This window comes from Phalacrocorax aristotelis, chromosome 5 (assembly GCF_949628215.1).
Source record: "Phalacrocorax aristotelis chromosome 5, bGulAri2.1, whole genome shotgun sequence".
NCBI classification, from domain to species: Eukaryota; Metazoa; Chordata; class Aves; order Suliformes; family Phalacrocoracidae; genus Phalacrocorax; species Phalacrocorax aristotelis.
In genome coordinates this window covers 68,539,222-68,561,931 of record NC_134280.1, presented here as the reverse complement: position 1 = coordinate 68,561,931, position 22,710 = coordinate 68,539,222, and the positions used below count along the sequence as shown (strand labels likewise).

The 22,710-nt window shown below is 37.7% G+C and overlaps 1 protein-coding gene across 7 annotated transcripts in view; it reads left to right on the top strand.

Annotated features, from left to right (window-relative positions):
• Positions 1-21,908, top strand: part of LOC142057995 (uncharacterized) — a 45,945-nt gene extending 24,037 nt beyond the window's left edge. For 6 of the 7 annotated variants that reach the window (XM_075095012.1, XM_075095017.1, XM_075095015.1 and 3 more), the window contains 9 exons: positions 104-10,984; positions 11,269-11,420; positions 12,937-13,096; positions 15,872-16,024; positions 17,154-17,321; positions 18,828-18,925; positions 19,271-19,405; positions 20,303-20,417; positions 21,240-21,908. In XM_075095012.1, coding sequence (XP_074951113.1) covers positions 104-10,984; positions 11,269-11,420; positions 12,937-13,096; positions 15,872-16,024; positions 17,154-17,321; positions 18,828-18,925; positions 19,271-19,405; positions 20,303-20,417; positions 21,240-21,398 — 12,021 coding nt within the window. In that variant the 3' untranslated portion in view covers positions 21,399-21,908. The remainder of the gene's footprint in view (positions 1-103; positions 10,985-11,268; positions 11,421-12,936; positions 13,097-15,871; positions 16,025-17,153; positions 17,322-18,827; positions 18,926-19,270; positions 19,406-20,302; positions 20,418-21,239) is intronic. The other variant, XM_075095018.1, reaches the window with a different exon arrangement.
• The last annotated feature ends 802 nt before the right edge of the window (positions 21,909-22,710 follow it).

The following is a 22,710-nucleotide window of genomic DNA, read 5'->3' as shown; positions in this document are numbered from 1 at the left end:
ATTGATTACCTTAGAGACTCGTTGTACATGTGGAGTGTAACTTCCATTCTCCCTCTAACATATGTTCAAAGTATTCTTGTAACATTATTTTCTTGATGTTTAGACTCTGAAACAAGATGGCGTGGTAGAATCAATGCAGCTGGATCTGGACCAGACAAATGAAGAGCTTGACAAATTGAATACGAGCCATTTAGAGGAAAGATCTCAACTTATTCAAGATCTCCAGAAGCGGGAAAGAGAAATTGATAATCTTAAAGAAGCACTGGCAGAAAAAGACAGGGAGATATCTCTCCTGTCTTTGAATATGACAGAGTATTCTGAGCAGGTTATCATCCTGAAGCATCAAGTGCAATGCAAAGAGGAAGAAATACAAAGGATGGAAGAGGCTTTATCAAAGGCTGAAAGGGAAACTCATTTACTGAAAGAAGTACAGACAGCTGATGTAAGAGATGCAAGCATGAAGATATCTGTCCTTTCTGAGCAAAGTAATACAATGAGACTAGAGCTAGAAAGAGTTAGAGTTGAGAATGAAGCTAAAACCAAAGAAAATGAGGAATTAATAAGACAAAGCAGTGAGAACAGCATTACAATTAAGGATCTCCATTCTGAAATCAAAGCCAACAGTGTTGCATACCATAACAAACTTGCGGAGTGTGAGTCACAAATTACTTTGCTGAAAGAACAAATTAATAGATCATGTGAAAAGCTGCAAGAAACTGAGGATAAACAAAGAAAAGAAACTGAACATTTGAAATCTCAGCTTGCGGAAAACAATACTCTAAAGGAAAAATGGAACAATTTGCTTAAAGAGAAAGAGAGCAAAGCACAGACACTTGAAAATGAGTTAAAATCAATTAAAGATTCCTACAACAAACTGGTTTTGGAAAATGCTAAAAAAGATGAAGAGTTGGCTGAGTTATCTAGGAAGCTTATAGAACATACTGAACATCAGGAAACAATTAAAAAAGAATTACAAGAGAAACAAGAGCTCATTATTTCATTGGAGGAGAAGCTTGGGGTTTTGGAGCAGCAAAATGAAGAGACTAAACTTAAATTAACTGGAGATCTGAAAGCCAAAGAGATATGTTGCAAAGAACTTAATAACCAATTAAATGAAATACATAAACAAATTAACAAGATGGAAATAGAGACACGGGAGAAAGCTTCAGCTAATACACAATTGCAGGCAGATCTTGAAGGGAAGGAAGAAAAATTGGCAGAGCAAATAAAAGCAAATGAATATCTGAAAAAAAATATAGACATGATGACAAAAGAGAAGGAGCAGCTAATCAGTGAAAATGAGAATTTGTCCAAACTCCTGGATGTAAAAGAATGTGAACTGTCAAAGAAAATCCAGGCTGTGGCAGAAATAGAGAATAAGTTATCTGTTAGCACTGCTGAGTATGAAAAAACTCTTTCAGTACTCAATTGTGATAAAAACACTCTGGCAAAAGAGATTGAACAACTTTCAACACTTGCCGAGCAAAAAGAAAATTCAGTTGCAGAACAGCTGCAGGAGAAAACAAAGGAATGTAATGTGCTAGCTGATCAGTTGTTTGAGAGCAAGGAACAGACACAACAGTTGCATGAACAAATGCAATCACTTCTCATTCAGCTGAAGGATACTAGAGACAAAGAAATAAAGAAAGAAGAAATGTTAAATAATAAGTCGTCTGAGTGCAGTAGCCTAATCCAAGAGCTCAGCCGTAGTAAGGAAAAGAATTTACTACTGCAGGAACAAATTCAAAGCATAACTTTGGATTTTGAAGGTGCGAACAGGTCTCTAGAAGAGAAAATCCTTCAAAACGATTCATTACATAAGGCAATGGAAAAGAGTAAGTTTTGTATTGTAGAGTTGCAGGATGAAATTAAAAATCTTAAAGATGAAAAAACAAAGTTATCTCTGTTGATAGAGGAAAGAGACCTGACTGTAAAAAGTCAGGGTTCAGAACTTGAGAAGTTTCATAGGCAAGTTTCTGAAAAAATGGAAGAAAGTTCAGCGTTAAATAATCAGCTACAGCTATTAAGCAAGGAAGTGGATGTGCTTAAGCATGAGAAGGCAGACTTTTCAAGCTTATTGAGCGAGAAGTCACATGAATGTGACGTTCTTCAGTCACAGTTGGTACAGCAACAGTCTGAAACTAGTTTGGCAAGGCAACAAGCACATACAGCAGCTCTAGAAAATGAAAAATTGAAAGTAGACATTGAAACAGTTAATGTTATGGTAATGAAGAAGTCAGACGAAGTAACTACTTTAACTTCACACTTGTCCCAACAAAGTCATAATATTTTAGCTCTGAAGGACCAAATTGATGGCCTCTTGATTGAAAAAGAAAACTTAAAAATTGCCATCGAAGAAAAAGAAACTCTCCTTTCTGAAAAGGGTACTTTGATTCAGCAAATGAAAGATAGTAAAATGGCAGGAGAAGCTCAATATGTGCAAATCATTTCAGATCTGCAAAACCAAATACAAGGCCTGGGTTTTGAAACCAGCCAGCTTAGACATGCAATGCAGGAAAAAGAAAATGAATTTAAGAGGCAAGCCCAAGAATTAAAGTTAATAAAAGATAAAGCTGAAGAGTCTGATGTACTTAGGGTTCAACTGTCTGAGAATATGGAGGTTATTTCTGACCTTCAATATCAGCTTAGAAATGTGACAGAAAAATCATCCCAGTTGAATGATTCGATTATACAGAAGGATAAATCTTTAAAACAAAAGTTAGATGAATACATCAGTTTAAAAGCACAGCTTTCTGAGGTACAGGAATCTTCTGTTTTGCAGCAGAAACAGTTGGAGCTTTTAGTCTCTGAAGCAGAACAGTTAAAAGTACTTGTTTCAGAAAAAGACTTGACTATCAACAATATTTCATTATCTAGTGAGAACTTAAAGATGCAACTACAAGAGAAAGAGAATGAATGTGAGGTCTTAAAGAAACAGGTGGTAGAGATGGAGGAAGCGAAGGTGAATTTAGAAAAAGAAATACAACATCAGAAGAATGTAATATTTGAGATGGACCAGTCCTTGTCAGAAAAGGAGTCATCTCTTACGGAGAATGAAAGTCTCATCGAAACTCTAAAGGAGAAAGCAAAGAAAGATGAAGAGAAGGCAAATTTAATTGCTCAGCTCAAAAGCCAGGTACATGAACTCACACAAGAACTACAGAAATCTAAAGAACTAGTCCATGAGAGAGAAAACGCCTTTTTATCTCTGCAGGAGAAAATTGAAGCACAGTATGAACTAAGAACTGAGTTGAATGCGGCTCTTGAGAAAAAAGAAGTTGTTATTGCTGGACTGCTTAATTCTTTAAAGGAGAAAGATAGCAGTATACAGTTGGCAGATAGCAACGTTAATGTTCTTTCTAGTGAGATTGAGGTTCTCAGAGAAAAATTAGAGAAAAGTGGTACAGCCATGAAAAACCTTACTAAGGAATTTCAGGAAAAGAACGAGAAGGTTGATATTAATCAGAAGAAAATTGATTCTTTGGCAAATGAACTTGACTCTCTTAGAAATGAACACCAAAAAGCACTAGACCAAATAAGTACATGGGAAGAACTACTACAGCAAAAAGAACTGGCTGTGGAGTCTCTGCGTGTGAAGTGCACTGAACAGGCAGATAACATAGAATGTTTGAAGTTAGAGTTGAACAATGTCAATTCCAAATCATCTCAAGACTGCCATGACAATGCGCTTTTAATAGGTAGTCTGCAATGCCAGGTGGAGTCTTTAGAGAAAGAAAAAAATCAATTGCAGGAAGATGCTGATAAACTGATGGCTGAAAACACACAGCTTACTACATCTCAAAGTGATTTGCAAAAGAAATTGGAAGAGCTCCGAGGAATCAATGAAAAACTAGAAACGAGTGAGAATTATTCAAGAATGCAGATAGATGCTGTCAAACTGCAGATGAAGACTGAAAAAGAGAAGTTACAGATGCAGGTTAGTCTGAAGGGTGAAGAACGTTCTAAATTAGAACTTAAAATTGAAACTCTAGAACAAAGCCTACTTGAGTCAGAAAACAAATGGGTGACAGAACTCGATAGGGCAACTTTACAAAATAATAATCTTACTGAGCAATTGAGCAGTTTAGGAAGTGAAATGAAGTCAAAGGATAGCAAAATCCAGTCTTTGCAGCAAGAACTGGATCTTATAAAAGAGGAATTAACTCAAAGTTTGTCTCCTTTACTTAGTAGTAGGCTTTTATGTAAAGAAAAGAAGGCACAGACTTCAGATTCTGAACTGCAGCTAACTGATAGTAAAATTCAGTTGGAAAAATTCTCTGCTCTGATTGCTACTATTTTGAGCAAAGAGACAGAAGGAGAACAATTGCAACTGTTGCTTTCAGAAAAACAGAAAGAAATAGACGCCATGAAAGATGAATTAGAAAACATGCAGTCTCTTGAGAAGCAGAAGGAGTTGCTGCAGGGTGATATTGAAAAGATGAAGGCCAAACACAAATCTGAAATGGAATGTCTGTCAGAAGAAATGGTCACACTCAAGGAAACATTATGTAAACAAGAGTTTCTCTTGCAAGAAAGGCAAGAGTCTTTTGCAGAAAAAAATAAGCAGGTTGAATTTCTTCAAGACAAGATAAATAAATCAGAAGAAATAGTAAGAACCAATCAAGAAAAACTGCATGGTGAAGGTAAAAAAGTAGCAAGGCTTCTTGAAGAAATGGGGAAAAAAGATCAACTCATTGAAAACTTAACTTCCCAGGTGAATCAGCAGAAGGATTTAATTTCTGGTCTAAGCCAGCAACTGAAAGAAAAGGACTGTTCCATTACCCAGATCATGGAATCATTGTCTAATGAAATGCTGAATTTCTCTGAAGAGAGAAAAACATTAAATACCAAACTGCAAGACCTTGAAGCTGTTCATAATAGTTCTGTAGGAGAGCTAAACAGAGTATTGCAGGAACTTGAGGAGTGTAAGAAAGAACTGGAACAGAGTCAAGTTACATTGAGCAGTAGAGAAGCTGTGTTTAAGGATTTAATGAATGAAAAAGAGGAGATGCAGTTTAATCTTGAGAAAATGGGCAAGGAAAAAGAGAATCTGAAAAAGAAGCTTCAAGCAGCATTGATAATAAGAAGAGATCTAATGCAAAAAGTTGGAAAACTGGAAAAGAGTGGACAGGAAGAAATAGAAAAAGAGCAAAAAAAAGCAGAGGAGCTGTTGAAGAAAGTTAATGAGTTAACAGACAAGCTGAAACTAGTTGAAGTACAAAATAAAGATTCTGAGTCTCATATTGGAACTTTGAAGCAACAACTTTTAGAAAAAGATGCCAAAATAAGTAATTTGACTGAAATTTTGTCTTCAAAAGCTTCATATTTAGAGGAACTTCAGGACAATATTGCAGAACTAAATGATGTCATTGCTGAAAAACAAAATATATGTGAGCAGAACCTAAAATCTTTAGAGGAAAAGGACTGCATGCTTGCTCATATGCAGTCCATGCTTGATGAAAAAGCAAGTGCATATGAAGAGGAACATTCTCAGCTGCTCTTAGCTCTTGAAAAGGTGAAGTCTGAAGTTAAGAAGGAGGAAGAATTGTTGAAAAATTCCAGTTCTGAAGAGCCTGGTTTAAGTGTTGGGGACAGGAGGAAGTGTCTGGACCCCAACAATGGCACTGATGTCATGAACCAATTAAAAAAAGAAAAAGAAGCCTTACAGAGGGAGCTTTTGATCAGGAAAGAAGATTTGAGAGCATTTGAGAAAGAGAGAGAAGAACACACTAAACTTGCAGCAGATTTTGATGACCAAAAAACCTTCCTTGAGCAACTCAAACAAGAACATAAAGCTCTCTGGGGAGTTCTTCAAACAAAATGTAAAGAACTTGACTTGAATCAGTTAGAAGAGTACCCTCTGGCAAGAGAGCTGGCTTCGCCTGAGGCAGTGCTGGGAGAAGCAGCAGCTGACCTCAGGAATTTGGAATCAGACAACCCAAGAAGCAAGGTTCAGGCTGCATCCTTAAAAGAGTCAGTCAACACAATCGCTTCAGTGACAAGTAAAGACACTGAGTTAAAAGAACTACAAAGTAATTATGCAAAACTTCAGGAGGAAACAGAAATGTTAAAGAAAGAGTTGAGAAAAATAGCAGTTGAATTTGGTGATGAAAGAGAAGAAACAGTCAACTTAAACTCTTTGAAACAGCAGGAGCAATGTAAGGGCAGCTTGTTGGAGGACATAAAGCAGCTACAGAAAAAGCTGAAAGCGTATGAGGCTGAAACTATAGACATTAAGGCAGCGCTTGAACGTGTGAATAATGAGAAAGCAGCACTTATTAAAAAAAGGGAAGAGGATTACAAGATGAGCCAGGAGGAACTGCAGAGATCGAGAATGGAAGCTAAGAAGGAGGTTGCAGAAAAGAATGAGGAAATCGAAGCATTGCGTTGTTCACTTATGGATTTCAAAGATAGACTTGATCTGGAAAAGGAATTGTTAAACGAAGCTATAAAGGACGGCCAAGAAGAAACCCACCATTACAAAACAGCATTTGAAGAAATGAAGAGTGAAAAAGAGAAACTTGTCAGTTGTTTAGAAAAATCCAATTTGGAACTAATTAACATGAAAAAGGAGGTAAAACATTTCACTGAAGAAAACAGAAAACTTCTGACAGAGCTATGTCTGCTACGGGAGAAGGCTGAGACGAGTAGACCTGTGGTGTCATGCAAAGAGCTTAAGGAAGAAAATGATACCGAAAAAGAATTGGGAGAGTTTTGTTCAGAAAGTAATTCTCTTCAAGGAAAGTTACAAGGTAAAGGCACCTGTTTTCAACTGTCGGAGACTGATTACTCTGGGAAAACTAAACTGAGAGAAGAAACAGAATGTCAAATCCAGACACAAATGGGAATGATTGAAGGGCCGCTGGCAAAGACTGCAAATGTTAACGATTCTAAACCACAAGAGCAAAGAACTATAGCAGAAGAGAAGTCCAGAGAACGCCTTCAGAGAAAATTACAGGCAGCTTTAATATCACGTAAAGAAGCCTTGAGAGAAAATAAATGTCTGAAAGACCAGATTGATAAGCTGATGTTGGAAAGAGAAGAGCTGGTGAACAAGACAGGTATGCTTGAACACTTGTTAGAGCTTGGTAGAGAAAAACCAAGTACCGTTTCTCCATTGTCTGAAGAGGAGAGCCTTGTTTCTGAAAACGCTAGACTGATGACTGAAAATGAAAACCTTACCGCAGCATGTGAAAGTCTTAAATCCACCATGGAGACTATAGTTCAGGAAAAAGAGGCCTTTTCTTTCCAACTAAATACCTTAAAAGATTCTCAGACAGTTGAATTAACAGGATGGAAGGCTAAACATAGTGAATTAAAGCAGGAGTATGAATCACTTCTTCAGGCATATGAGAATATCAGTAGTAAAATAGCAGATATGAGGCAAGTTATTGATCTCAGTAGAAAAGAGAAGCAAGAGGCTATTCAGAGACTCAGGGAAGGAGAGTCTGAGAAGGAGGCTCTTGAGAAGCATTTACAAAAACTCATTGATGAAAATGAGGTTATTAAGAATCAACTGAAACAACTCGGCGAGTCCAAGAAAATGGAAGTTGACGAATTACAAAGTAAAGCAGAAAGGCAAATACGTGAGCAAGAGGCGAGGGTGCAAGAACACCAGGATCGCCTTCATGAACTCACTGAACAGAACCATCAGCTAATGGAGGAAAATGAGCAGCTGAAACAAACTTCAGAAAATTTAAAGCAGGCTTTAGAGAAAATTCAGGATGAAAATGATATCCTTCATAATAACATCACTGTAACTAAAGCAGCTTTGGGAGAGCTCCAAGTTCAAATGGAAGTGTACCAAAATGATACACAATCTAAAATCAATGATGCATTATATGAGAATGAATCATTGTTGAAAGACATTGATGTGTTAAAGGAAAAACTCTCTGAAAAAGAACACGATGTGCTTGCCCTAGAACAAGAAAGAAAACTAATTTCAGAAAAAGAGAAAGAAACTGAAAAATCTTTGGACCATAAAAATCATTGTCTAACAAAGCTGGACATGGAATGTAAAAGCCTTACCCAGGAAATTGTTAGTCTAAATGAAAAAGTTAAGATTTTAGAGGATGATAAATGTCTGTTACAGGAAGAATTAGAAAATGTGCAAGAAAGTTCTTACAAAGTAAAGAATGAGAGAGAATTTCTTGAGACAGAATTGCTTAATCATGTTAAAAAAGTTGATCATCTTACTGATAGAATGAAATTAGCACAGGTACAGAATAACTTGCTGTTACAGCAGCTGGAAGAATTAAAGGCAGAAAAATGTAACGTGATTAAAGAAAAAGAAGAGGAGCAGTTACATCTTGTAAAAATGTTTGAGGAGAAGGTGAAAAGTGCTCAGAGGGATAATAATGGAAGCAAAAGCAAAACGAAAGAATTGCAAGAACTCTTAAAGGAGAAACAGCAAGAGATCAACCATTTGCAAAAGGATTCTATAAAGTTCCAGGAGCTGATCCTGGATTTGGAAAGATCTGTGAAATTGTCACAGTTGAAAAGTGAAAAATTCGAAAAGGACTTAAGTAATACGTTAGAAAAGCTTGCGAAGTCAAATGAAGAAATACATGATCTCAAGGGAAAGCTTTCTTCACAGATGAACTTGTTGGATCAGTCAAAGAATGAAGTGGACAGGCTTACAGATGAGAATCTAAATTGGAGAAAAGAACTTAAGAAGAAAGAAGATGAACTACAAGTTCAAAAGAGAGAATTTGAGAGAGCATTGGAATTTAATCTTCAACAATTAAAACTGGCTCACAAAAGAGACTTTTTGAACCTAGAGGAAAGACACAGTGCCCTTGAGAGAGAAAAAAATAGGGCAATGAGTGAGATTCATGGTTTGCAAGAGGAAGTTGGTATTAAGGACTCTCAGAACAAGAAACTTCAAGCAGATTTGAATGCAGCTTTGGCACAATTAGCTGCTTTTACAAAGTGTATGTCCTCTCTTCAGGATGACCGGGACAGGGTAATCACTGAAATGAAAACCTGGGAAATGCAGTTCAAAGAGGCCATCCAAAATAAAGAGAAACAGATAGAAGACAGTAATAAAAAAATAATGTCCTTACAAGATGAATTGAAGGACAAAATTACTCAGATTCAAGAACTGAATATCAAATATTCTGTGGTAGAGGAAACAAAGGATGAACTGTATTTGCGGCAAAAATCTGTTGATATGCAATGCTATGAAGAGCTCTGCAGAATAAAGGAAGAAAATAAGCTCTTTTTTAACAGGCAGCAAGAATTGGAGAGTGTTCTTCAGTCCAAAGAAGCAGCTTTGCAAGCACTCCTTAAAGAAAATAATTCTCTTAATCATCTAATAGAGAATAGTAAAAGTGCAGGAAGAGAGATAAAAGCTCTGGAAAGTAATTTCACAAGACAAGAACAAGAATTACAACAGCTTCTATCTGAGAAGGAAAAAATTAATGCTGAATTACAAAAGCAGATTACCATTTCTGAGCAAATGAAGATCATGCTAAATAACAAAGACAAAGAAATTTCCTTACTCATTTCTTCAAAAGGTGATGAAATTTCTGACTATCTGATTCAGGTACAGACTCAACACAGAAAACAAATCAAAGACTATGAGCTTCAGTTAAGGTCTTTGCAGACACAGAGACAACAATCTGAAGAGTCCTGTCAGAGGATGGAAAATGAATTGAGAAATCTCCAGATGAAAGCAGACAAAGCAGGTCAAGATAAGGCTGCAATTGCCAGTGAAATAGATGCCTTTAAAAAATCAATGTCATCTCTTCAGAATGATCGGGATGATCTTTTTACTAAATACAAAGAGCTGGAGCATCTTCACCAAGATGTCTTAAATGAGCGGGACAGTCTTCTAGTTGGCAGTGCAAGTGAGAATAATGCTTTGAAGCAAGAGTTAAGGGTACTTCTCAACCAGATAGATGATCTTCATTCTCAAAACGCAATGCTGAGTGCACAGCTGATCAAGTATAGGGAAGATCTTAACCAAGTTTTATCGCTGAAAGACCATCAGCTGAAAGGCTTACTTAAGCAGAAATTGGATTGTATTAAAAGCCTTGAACAAGAAAAATACGATCTTCAGAAACAAATAAAAGAAATGCAACTTTCCAATGAACTGCAGAAGGATACTGCTCTCTCTTTGGAACATGAAAATAAAAAATTAGTGTCTAAAGTAAATGATTTAGAATCTTTAGTTGCATCATTAAACAAGGAGAAACTTGTTTCTGAATCTGGAGGGAAGTTGCTAACTAGTGATAGTGTTCAGAAAAAAGAATGTGTATCAAATAGACAGTATGGAGAAAAACTTCAGGAGAAGATTCAAGAACTCCAGAAATCAAGAGGCAGAAATACTAAGGATGCAGATGAGGAATATAGTAAGACTCTTTTGACACTTGAACAGAGAGATGAACTGGATGCTTTTGCAGAGAAGATGATACTAGAAGTTCAGTCTGAAAACAGTGAGCTGAGGTCCCAAAATGAGGCCTTTGGGAAAGCAATGACTGCTCTGCAAAATGATAGAGATAGGATAATAGAGGACTTAAAGGTACTTCAAAGCAAATACACATCTGACCTCAAGACTGAGAAGAAGAAAGGAGATGAACTTGAAGCTGAATTGGATGGCTTTAAATTACATTTTATCCGTATGCTCAAAGAAAATTCTCTTCTGAATCGGGCTATTTTTGATGCTGCAGATAAGGTTACACTTGATCAGATTGCTGATGAAATCAAAAATCTCTGTAGGACGTTAGTCAGTCGAGAGATGGAGGTTAGCAGGCTGTCATCTGAGTGTGGGAATTATGTTCACCAGATGGAAGCGTTTTCCAAGGCTTTGGCCAGTCTTCAGGATGACCGAGACAAATTGCTGCAGGAGCTCAGCAGTCAGAAGGTAACTTCTGAAACAAAACAGGGCACAGCTTCAATTCCCATTGGTTGCAACAGCATCAGTGAGATAAATTCTTTTAAAAGTAATTTGGATACGCCTCTGAGCCATAGGGAAAGATTGGTAAGTTGTCATTAGCTACATCACTTTGTAATTTTTTTCTTTATGCAGAGATTGCTTAGAGAAATTATGGATTCTGAAGTTTAACTGTCTAAATTACGTGAGTGCTAAGAAAACATTGTGTGACTAGAGAAGGCGTGCTTACAGTTTTGGGAGTTTAGGTAGTCCTCCTGTTAAACAGGAGCAAATGAGGAAAAACATTATTCTGTAGTTAGAATCCTAGCTCGAACAAAACCTCAACCATGGGGTTTTCATTCCAGTTCACTAATCATGTTTATTAAACATAGGTTAAAGAAGGAGCCAGCCTTGCAGCAGCTGAAATATCAAAACTGAAGACTAAGGTTGATGATTTGGAGAAGGCATTGCATCAGACAAAAGCCTTCCAAGCAGAAACCGAGAGAGAGATTGCCTCATACCAGAATGAGCTTGCTGGATTAAGGTATAAATGTTAAAATTAACAAACAGTACACGTGGCTCTTGTTTAGAATTCTTCAGTGACTTCACAGCCTGACATGAAACTGACACCAAACCACAATTATGTACTGTTTAGAAGGAAGAAGGGTAAGAAAATTTCTGTACCATGTGAAATCAACTTCCACAGGGTTGTGTTTGTTCACAGTTATCCTTTTATCTTTATGCAATAGTCTCTCTGTTCATGTAAAATTTCAGACAGTCTTAATTGAATGTTTTCTGTTGGTGACTTGGATATACGGAACTACAGTTTAAGAATCTTATTTCAATGCTTGGTTTCATATTCTCTTCTTTAAAGTAATGATTGATATGGTTGAACATTTCCCCCCAAATATCTTTTTTTTTTTTTAAGATGGCTGAGTGTTTCGTATTTGGCCCAACTACATATTGGAAATTAACCTCATTTGACGTTTGAGTAGTATTTTTGTAGATTCAAGAGTCTGCTTTACCACCATTCACATCTTGCATAATCTGTGACAAATGAATAACGTGACGTCTTGGGCCTAATTCAGTGAACGCCTCACGAGGTCTGCTCCAAAGAAGGCAGTAAGCATTTTTAAGTGGCACTCAGTGGGGGCAGATCAAGTCGTCTTAGGCTGCTGGTCATCTTAGACTGCTCTTCTCCTGCAAGCGTTTAAACTTGTGCAGGTGACTGAAGTGCAGAAGCATGTTATGGTCAGTTCAGTGAAGATAATTTTGTTTTAATTTGAGGCCAGTAGGCAGTATCCTAGTGCCTTACTGCATTTTATTGTCCATAGTGCAATTTCTAGATCTAAACCAGAAGCTTTTTGAGGGAGGGGGTGTAGATCAAAAGGCCAGCCCCACATTTATCTTTGCAAATGTGAACAAGTTACCATGAAATATTCAAACCTCATTGTAGACTTAACCAGTGAACAGCATGAATAGTCTTTTCCCATTTTTCTTCCCCCAAACTTTAAAAACATATATTGAACGGAATTCAGAAGGATTTAAATTACTTCTACGCCCTTTGTGATGTTGCCTGTGTATGGCAGTGATTTCTGGAGATGAGACTTGTTGGTTTATTTGAGTCTTCTGGGTCTAGGGTATTCCTTTTCAAACTCTGTGCTTGCAGTAGGGTGGACTGGGTTCTCGAGCAGCACTCTGCACAACTGCGACCTGGAGTTGCTTTGCTGCGCAACCTTATTTTTCAGGTAGCTGAAGTACGTACTGCGTTAACAGATGTTAGTATCTTTACAGCCAATGAACTTCTCTCCAAGCCAAAGGAGAAACATGATGTTATCACTTTCCAGGCTTTATTTTCTGATATATTTTTTTCTTTTAGCAGACGTCTTTACACTGAAGTATGTATTGAGAATGTTCATATAGTACTCCATATATGCATATAACTGTACAAAAATAACATTATTTATTTCAGAAATAACAGTGAGTACCCCTTTATCCTTTTCATGTACTAGTATGTAGTATATTATCATTTAACATCTAGCCTAATATTTTGTGTTCAGAATGGAAAACAACCTCCTCCTCACAGAGTCCCAGGCACTGCGAAATCAATGTCAAATCACAGTTGCTGAGAAAGACCGGCAGATTGCAGAACTACAGAAGCTGCAACAAGACGTGATTGTTAAGAAACCAGTCTCCGCTGGCAGCAATTACCCAGTCAAGGTAAACAAATGAAATGTAGCAGGAGGCACGAATCTACTTCCATCAGTTTATTGTATTAAATTTGCAGCCTGCTTCCCAAATGAGAGGTATACAGCCTGCGACAGTGAGGTATGGAAGGCTGATAAGTGTGTGTCACTGTGTGTCAGTGTTGCCAGGGTCAAACCAGCAAGTTACAATGATTCCAAGCAAATTAGTTGCAATTGTTAAAACCACTTTTTAATGGAGTCTGATATATTGGTCAACTTCTTTTAAACAAAGAAAAATAGGAGTTTCTCATATGTTGATAAAATAGAGAAAACTCGCTGGTGTGGTGTATGTTAATGGTTAAAAAGGTGGAAAGCACCTTCATAAACAAATGAAGTAGTTGTGAAGCAGAAGGTGAAGGTTGTGACCTGATAATGGTTACTGATTCTTAGTCAAAAAGGAGTAACCATTTGCTGTGGTTACACTGTAAGGGAATGGTATTTGCTTGTTGCCGAGTTGCTGATGTTAGTAGATTGCTTAAGTATTCTTGTAAGTTGCTAGCTAGGGTTAGTTAAATCCAGAATAGAATATGAAGAAGTTAAAAAAAAAATTAAAAAAAAATTCAAACATAGTTCAGCAGCAGACCTGGTGCTGATAAACAGAGACGTGTACTGGACAGGGGAAAAAAGAACCAGTGCAATTTACAGGTTTCTCAGTTAATTCTTTCAAATCAGGAGGAGGATGGGGAACTTTCGGGCAACTCCAGGAGGAATTCTTCTTAGTAGTAGCTGAGATGAAACATGTTATGCCCATAAGAGCATACATAAGGAATCCATAAGGAATACAGTGCTAACGTCTTGTGCCAATTCTACATCTATTGTGAGTCTTACTGTTCACACTATTGTAAGACCAGTCTTGTTACTTGTTCCTATAGCAGCCTTGTTCAGAAGAGAATAGGGGGCTGCACTGTTACTCATAGGATGCCAACAATGTATTTATTGTCACCGAGTCCTTGCACGCTGATTGACAGTCACCCGCCAGACAGCCTGTACTACAGCTGTGTTCTACCTATTTCTTTCTCTCTCAGTAGGTTGGATCTGTCTCTCCGAGTTCCGTGCTTATTACACTAAGTCTAGAAGCACCATAAATTTTTAAGACATGAACCCTCTTTTAAAATCCAGTTTTAGAATTGGCTAGCTGATGAAATATCACTGGTGGAACAGATAGACAAACAAGATGACTTCCATATATCTTATTTTTAGAAAACCAGTCTAAATCAAATAAGTTCTTTGAATGTTGAAGAAAATGGTAGGAGAAGTGGCACAGAAAATGTAATTCCTGAGTGTAAATAATCTGTAGTACACTTTGCCTCAGCTTCACGAAGTATTACACTGCAATACAAAAAGAAGTTTCAAAGGAGGGAGATGGAAAGTGTGATACAGAAAAACTTCTGAAGTGATTCAGAAGAGGTTGGGATTGTTTACATTAAGAAAGAAATAAATGAGAGGGAAAAACCCCAACCTAACAGTACTGTGGGGTGTAAGTGAAGTGAGAATCTGCATTCTCACTTCTTGTAAACCCAGAAGAGGGGCTATTTGGTCATAAATACAGAACTAGTAAAAGGATGTGCTCTTTCGGGCAATGTGAATGTTTTTTCAGATATATTTTAGCTGAAACCTGTTTTCAGAGACACAGATTTTAAGAGGATCAAAGAAGAACTTGGTAGTTTAGATTGACAACAGTTTTCAGAATTTGTATACTTGATGTTAAGACATTTTAAAGATCTAATAAAGTTCATTCAGAAGAGCCTAAATCAATCTGTAATTACTGCAGATTAGAATAGGACCTAACTGAGGGGAGAAGGGAGAGATGCGCCTAGTGGAAGTGTTCTTACCCTTCCCCTGAAGCGGTTGGAGTTGGCTTCTGTCAGGAACAAAATACTAGATTTAGAAAGGCAGCAGCTGAGGCCCAGTCTGGCAATTGCTGTCTACTTTTGTAGAGTATCATTGAAGGTTAGACAAAAGTGTTATTTTAGGAAAATATTCTTATTTGCCTTCTCTATGTCAAAGGAAATAAACCATATTCCTTTTAATTTTGCTAAAAACGACATTTTAGTTGGGTCAGTTTGTCTCTCATATGCTGTTCATTTTCTGTGATTAAAATAACGAATAAAAGCTATTGAGCAGTAGTTTCTGTTGGATTATGGAATATTTTATATGGTAGAAGTCTTTATTTCATGACATAATAGGAAAATAGATCCCATAAAGCATTAGAGATGGCACACTTCACTCCCTTATTGGAGTTTAACATCAAAATGACCTGCCAGAGATAAAGAAGGTCAAAGCTGTGAATTAGTAATAAAGTTGGGCTGAGTTTTTATTTTCAAAATGGACTTTCAGCTTTAAATTCATATTTACAAGATAGCTGTTCTTTTATAAGTCATAAATACCATACCTTATGACTTTACAAATAATTTTTGAAAGGTGTTTTTAACTCATCTGGCTTTTAATATTTTTTTTTTTGTGTGTGTGTGTGCTTCTCACTATTTGCAAATTAAAAATTAAGCTGGGTTGCCTTTTCATGGTAATTTTTTATTTTATTTATTTTAAATTGATGTGTTTAGGTTGAAAACACAAAGTAAAAGTTTTTTTATGTAAGGTCTGTTGCAAATGTGTTATGAACTTGTGAGAAGGAAGTGATCTTGTGGAAAGGAAATTATTACGTAGTCCGTATATATGTTTAGTGTTGGAGTTGTATATTATTCAGAGAATTTCGATACCATTTACCCTGAATATGCTAATACTTTTTAAGGTTTTAGAAACTGCTTCCCTTGCTGGAAGTGTAGACGGGCAGGAGGAAATCAAACATGTCCTAGCTGAGAAGAATCAGCTTCAGAATGAACTGCAGCGCTGTCTTCAGGAGATGCACCAGAAGGATCTGCATTTTCAGCAGGTTAATTCAAAGGTAACTTAGAACAACAGCTGTGATACCAACTAGCTCGTGGGAATCGGAGCTGGTATCAACATAGAAGTACCGCTAAATTGGCAGCGTCTTGGGTAACTGAAAGCTGGAGTGCTTTAAAACATAGATTCTTGAAAACAACCGTGTTGGCTCAGACTAGAAATTGCAAACTAAATGTCACTATTATCTTTCTGTCAGGCTTTCCTGACGTGTTACTTGACTGAGAGAGGTTTGAATCTGCATTGTGAAGAGATTGATGGGGCACTGCTGAACTTCTGCTCAGAGTAACATGTTTTTCATTACAGACAGAAACAGATGTATGTCTGAGCTGGAACAAGATTTTAGCTATCTCATACTAAATTTCAATGCCTCAAAAATGTTTCCTTACAATTTCTTGATGAACCCTTTTGTGGCTGTTAAGACCATAAGAGTGTGAGTGTGTCTGCGTGCGGGGGTGTGTCTGTTCAGTTTTGTTCACAAAGGTTTGTAAATGGTCCTGGAAATTCCCATAGCACTTACCTCTCTGTGGTGTGGTGTTTGAAGCAAATTACGTTTATGTTACTTTTCACCTGTCACAGCCTCTGTTTTTACTCCTTCACCCAAACATTTTATAAACCTAACAACAGTTTTCACCAAATATTGAAACAGGTGTAGAAATCTCAAGCTCCTACAAGTGAAGATGAGTGTTTGGGTAATGGGTGGAGGCGCCAATTAAGGTCTGTTTTTAGAGAAGATGAGAACTCAACTGCATGCCTGGACCCCCTGGTGAACATGTTTGTATTATCAGGCTTATTCGGCTGTGTGCCTTGTCCTGAAGTTGCAACTATGTATGCTGTCTTTTGCCAGGTGGTGATACCATAGCAAACACAGGGGGGAAAGCATTGGGGTTTAAAACCCTGAGGTTCTGGTTTGGGCATATTGATGACAAGGGAGATCAATCCTCAGGTTTCATTATTTCCACTGCACATACAACAACTAGTTAAATCTTACCAAACTGTGAGCTTGCCAAAAAGTTGATGCAATTTTGAAACTAGTACTCAGTTGTTCTCAACAGCACGTCTCAAACCTCTGGTAATTTCCTGGATGCAATAATTCCTAATTTTTATTTAATTTAAATGTTATTTTCTTTCAGGTTGTGCAGTCAGCGGAAGAGAATGCCGTCTTGTCTGCCCAGTTGAAGACCCTTTCGCAGACTCTAAGGGATAACCAGCTTCGTTACACTGACTTGCAAAACCGTTATTTAAGACTGGAGAGGGAATATCAGACCATGCAAGTGACGTCTTTCCAAGGCACTGTTCAGGTAAACAACTATAAGGAAATGTTTTTAGTTTTTTTCCTTCTGTGCTTACACTTTTCTGGTTTGCGTGCTAAAAATGAAGTAAATACCGCTTGTTGCACTGACTCAGTATTTGTGCTAGCCCATGATGTGCTGAAGGTAACTGTCTTTATTGTCGTAAAGCTGTTTTCATTTGACTTTTCATTTAAGGAAGCTGTTTATGTATGCTTTTTTTTGTTTTGAACTATCATCTTCAGTTGGTCTACAGCTGGCAGAGATAATCGGATGATCACTAATCGTTGGATCAGCAAAGTTTAGTGATAATTTCACAGCAGTCATGAATCATTTTGCAATGTGTTTGAGTGATGTTTTCAGAAGTGAGATCTATATTGCCAGTCCAGCGTTTCAGTACCCTTTGCCAAGCCCTCACATACATCTGTAAGCTTATTCCTTTGTGATCTCTTCACTTATCAAAAGTTTTCCTGTACTGCCTTGGTTATTCAGTAGTGACCAATTAATATAGGACCCTAAAATATCATATGGATACACATAAAAACACCCTTACGTTTCCATAAATGGAAATAAAGGCAAACAAGGAGAACTGTAAACTACAAAATAAATTAATGCCCTGCTTCTTATCTCACAGACCATTTGGATTTTACCTTTCACATATTGATAGCAAAGCGTGAGGCTGCTTAACCACAGCTCCCAGTGCTTCCGCGCTGCCTAGAGCTCACGAGCTCTGAATTTAAATGTCGCTAATGGGGATGCTGTAAGCTTTGTTACGCATAAATTATCTGAGTGGGGGTAAAAGGGAAACCTCAGACTCCTAGCATCACCTCTTTTTCACTTACATACATCCATTACACCCAAACAGTTAATCAGTGCCACCCTGACTGGTGGTCCCACCTTGCTTGTGACTTGTCCTGGTCCTACTCCGTGTCCAGGAATTTCTGCTCCAGCGTGCTATGCCGTAGCAGTGACCTAGGCAGCTAGAGCTGCGCTAGCTAGGCCAGATAGTCAGAGGGTGTTGAGAGGACTGGAAATATAACGTTATGTGCCTGGAACGGAGTCCACAAACGTGAGAAAAAGAATGCAATCCTGTACAAAATATTTTTGCTACCTCTGTGTGAACTGGTGTATCTGTACGGCATGGTATGACACCACACAGGTGTTTTGTCACAGGTTCTGTTAGTGCAATAGCTGCGTTGCATACGGAACCGTGGTCAGTGCTAGGTTGTTATCTGTAGATGCAATTCTTCTGTTTCTTGTTCAGAGATCGCTGTGTTATGCAGTGTACCTGTATCCTTCAAGTCCTGCAACACTCAGAGGCAGTATTCTTCAGCAACTTTCTGTTAAAAAAAGTTCAGATAAATTGCAGCTCCGGAAATTAAAAGATTAAATGGCACGAAGTGTGGTTTGGTCCTCTGCTTTGTGGTGCTTATGGCTTCTTTAATTGAAGTAAAGATTTTTAGTAACTAGAAAAATGGTGACTGGCTGTTTTTTTTCCCCCCCTTTAATATTTTCTAGGATGAAACTAGAGCAGAAGTTCCCCCTGGAGCGCCACAAGAAAGATCTGCCATTATTGTTGAAATAGACAATATGGAGCTAAATGAACTCAAGAAAAGGTCAGGACTGAGAGCGTGTATTAGCAATATTGTTTCCCTGACAGCTGTGCTTTAAGTGCAAAAGTAATGCTTTTCTATCCCTCTCAGGCATTTTGGGGGAAAGGAGAAAGAAGTGGATTTACAGCGGATTAAATGGATCATATTCTTGAATTATTATCTGGTGGTATTTGTGGTTTGTTTTTGTAAAGATATATATATATTAGTGACTTTATTTCGATATCTAATCTAAAGCATCTCATTATAATTAAGTCTTATCACAAAAAAAAAGAACATTCCTTAATAAATAAAGAAGAAATTAACTCTTCAAGTACATAAAATACTGATTCAGATTTCATTTTGTCATAGGCTTGCAGAGACTGAGCAACAATACGATTCAGTGCAGCAGGCGCTCTCACAGCTGACAGAAACACTGTCAGAAGAGAAGAGGAGGAGAGAAGCTGCAGAAGAGGCTCTTGGACTCTCTGAGGAGCGAAGTAACAGGTAAAATACTCCTGTCTAAAACATGGGGGTTTGTTATTTTGAAATAAAAGCATCTGTAAAACATATTTCTTTTTTTTACTTACACTTTTGAAGTGTGTGACCATTAGATTGCTGCATCAAACCCTTCTGTGGGTATGAAGTAACTTGCACGTTCAGAGAGCCAAATCCACCTTTCACTTCTGCTTCCCCCTGAGCAAATGCACAGTAAGGCTTTCACTTACGCCGTGCCTGGAGTAAATGCAAAGCGTCCCACAGAGCTGGAAAACGGAGTGTCGGGTTTTTTGTTTGCCTTGTACTTTTAGTGAGATTAGTGATAGGTTTTCCTATGGGTGTTAGATTTCTGAGCAAATAATAGAACAGACAAATACTAGAACTCATTTGTGAGTCCACGATACCTGAAGCAATGGAAAGGCATGTGTGACTGTGTTAAGAACCTAGGTCTAACTCTGTGGATTAAGAAATACTATGGGCTTTGGGATTTTTTCCTTAATTTAATTTCTTGCTTCAGATGTTGGACTCAGTAGTGAGTCCTGTTTCTGTTTTTTCTGAGCTAGAAAAAAACCTCACATAGAACAGCTTTAGTACAGCCACTGGTTAGATTTAAAATGTCATTATCCATCTGGCCACATAAAGCGTCCATCACTGCCATCAGCTGAAAATCACTCTCCAGTCAGCTTAGTGATGGTGGGGGTTGTTCTGAATAAATAAAACGCCTTGAGAGTAGATTGCAAACAGAGACTGAAAAAGTTTATGCTGCCAGGTCTAAGTCTTACTGCTTTTTGTGGGGACCTTCCCCCAATAATGTAAGCATACAAAATAATGTTTCTTATGTGAATTTGATACTTTAAAAGAGCAGATAATTCAGTACTCTGTTGTTTCCCTTGAATTTTTCTCTAGATTTGAAGTAAGCGGTTACAGGTCTGTACCTAGCGAATACACAGTTCAGATGGAAGCTGAGGAGGAAAGGGAAGCTTTAATCATCAATCCTAGTGAACATGTTATCGTGCGAAAGGTAAGTAAAAAAGCTTTTAAAGCCCTGAATTATAAGCCGCTTAAAAGCGGTGTGCTTATTGTATACTGCTAGTTGCAGCCTAGATTGAAGGCGGCGCAGCTCATTATCTCCCTCATGCTGCCCCTTTCTTTTTTGTGCCTTCCCTCTGCTATGCCTCTCTTTCAACTGTCATTCATTCTTGGAGCACAGATTTCCCTTTTGAGTGACTGCAAGTCACTGATTTCGGGTTGTCCTCTTTATCTGTAAACGCTGGCATGAAGCAGCTACTTGTCTGTTCCGCCTTGTCTCTGAAAAACTGATGGTGGAGTAGTCTCTTTTTGTGCTAGTTATCATGGGGATGAGCGGGCTCTAGAGACATCCATTCAAAGTAGCAAACTGCTACTGAAACTACATTTTACTAAAAACAGAAGTCCTTAATTTCTTTCTGTTTGGGTTGTGAGTGGTGAGTCAAATGCAGGCAGCTGTGTAAACCATGCCATAGAACACATTTCATGTGTCCAAACTGAAATGCGAGTAATCATATTTATATTACGCATGTAGCCATTAAATAAAATGCGTATGCATATAGTTATGCATTTTAATGTCTAGTATGTATATGTAATTACCTAATACACAAACACCTTGTATCCATTCCTCTCCCCTTTTATTAGCGCTGTTTTCTTTGGCCTTTAAGCCATTTACACTTAGAGGCTGCGCGCTGTGGCATCCGTTGCTGCATCAGAGGCAACGGGTTCATAGTGCCTCAGAAATCTAAGATGCAGTGGAGCTTCTTCTCATTTGCATTCATGGTCACTGTTTCAATGTTCTTTGTTTCCTAACCAGATGAAAGGAGGGGCCCTTTCCTTCCGAAGATGGCTTCGAGGGCGAAGTCTTTACTGTTCTAAGCTGCTGACCTCCAGAGCAAAATCCCGCTATTTATTCCTCACGTACCTAGTTACACTACATCTCGTTGTTTTACTGTGCCTCACTGGTGTTCTCTGAATACACTGCATTTTCTGGGTAAATGATTTCCTCGTAGGTGATGGTGTGCCAATTCAAGATAATAGACTTTTCACATGCTGCTGTTACGCTATGCACTGGACACGGTTGTATATATTCTTGTTACACGACATGAATCTTGAGCTTCTTAAAAGAAATTTGTGTATATCACAGTTGCTCCAAAGTTGACTTGAATTGCTCTTTAACAGTGGAATATTATATTTGCTAAGGAGAAAATATTCCCCTCTGCCCTATAAAGAAACTGCTGCATACAAGTTATTTAATATTGTTTGTGAGTACATAATGATTGATTACTACTGAATGGATTGTACATGATATCTTTTCTATATAAATTTTATTTTAAAAGTTAAACTATAAATTTTAAAGGAATATTCAGCTATTACTGTTTATTGGCTTCTTGATTATAACAAGAAGTTTTATAGAGTGCAATAAAGGAAGAACTACTGGATTTTTTTTTTTTTTTTGGCTGAAAATAAAAGATTCAAGAAGGTTCTTTGGCCATACAGTTTGTAATAGCTCTGACAAGGCGCACAGATGTGTCTGTGGTAATGAGGTAAGCGGGTGATTAAAGAGTCACTAAAGACTCACAACTGAGATGACATGAAGAAATGCCTCCAGCTTCTTATATTCCTTTACTGTTGTTTAAAGGTGCAATTTCTGTAGCTTTTCTCGTGGGGTTTTTTGTTTGTTTGGTGGTTTTGTTTTGTTTTGTTTTAATTCACTTGCACTTCTTGTCTTGGTTTAGTTCTGCGTATCTTTGGGACAAAATGTTACTCAGCTGTTTAACACGTGAAATTCAAGCTTAGAAAGACACAGCCTTATGTATTTTACGTGTTTGAGCTTCAAGATACAAACGAACAAAGGGTGCGTTATCAGCTAAGAGGCTGTAAGAAGCAGAAGATTTGTATTCAGTCCCTGTAGACGTGGTAAAGAGTGTTACGCACTGTGTATTAATACATCCATGTTCTCTGAAGCTGCACAACTATTTCTCTGATTGAAAAAATAGCTTGTTTGCGAAAGCTGTGGCCGCTGGAAGGTTGTTTGTACGCTCTGTATTGTTGGTTGTTGCTGTTCTGTCTGCGTTTCCACTCACGTCTGTATAAAATGAGATACAGTCAGAACAAGCCGAGTCTAAAGGAGTAGACATAAAGTCACAAAAAAGGAGTAGCCATTTGATTTCCTCTCTGCTAGACTAAAATCCTAAAATCTTGGGGGGAAAGGACCTAATGAGTATGGAAATGGAAGGATTCCATCATTTTTACTGATGGGCAGATAACACGGTTGAATTCGAAGT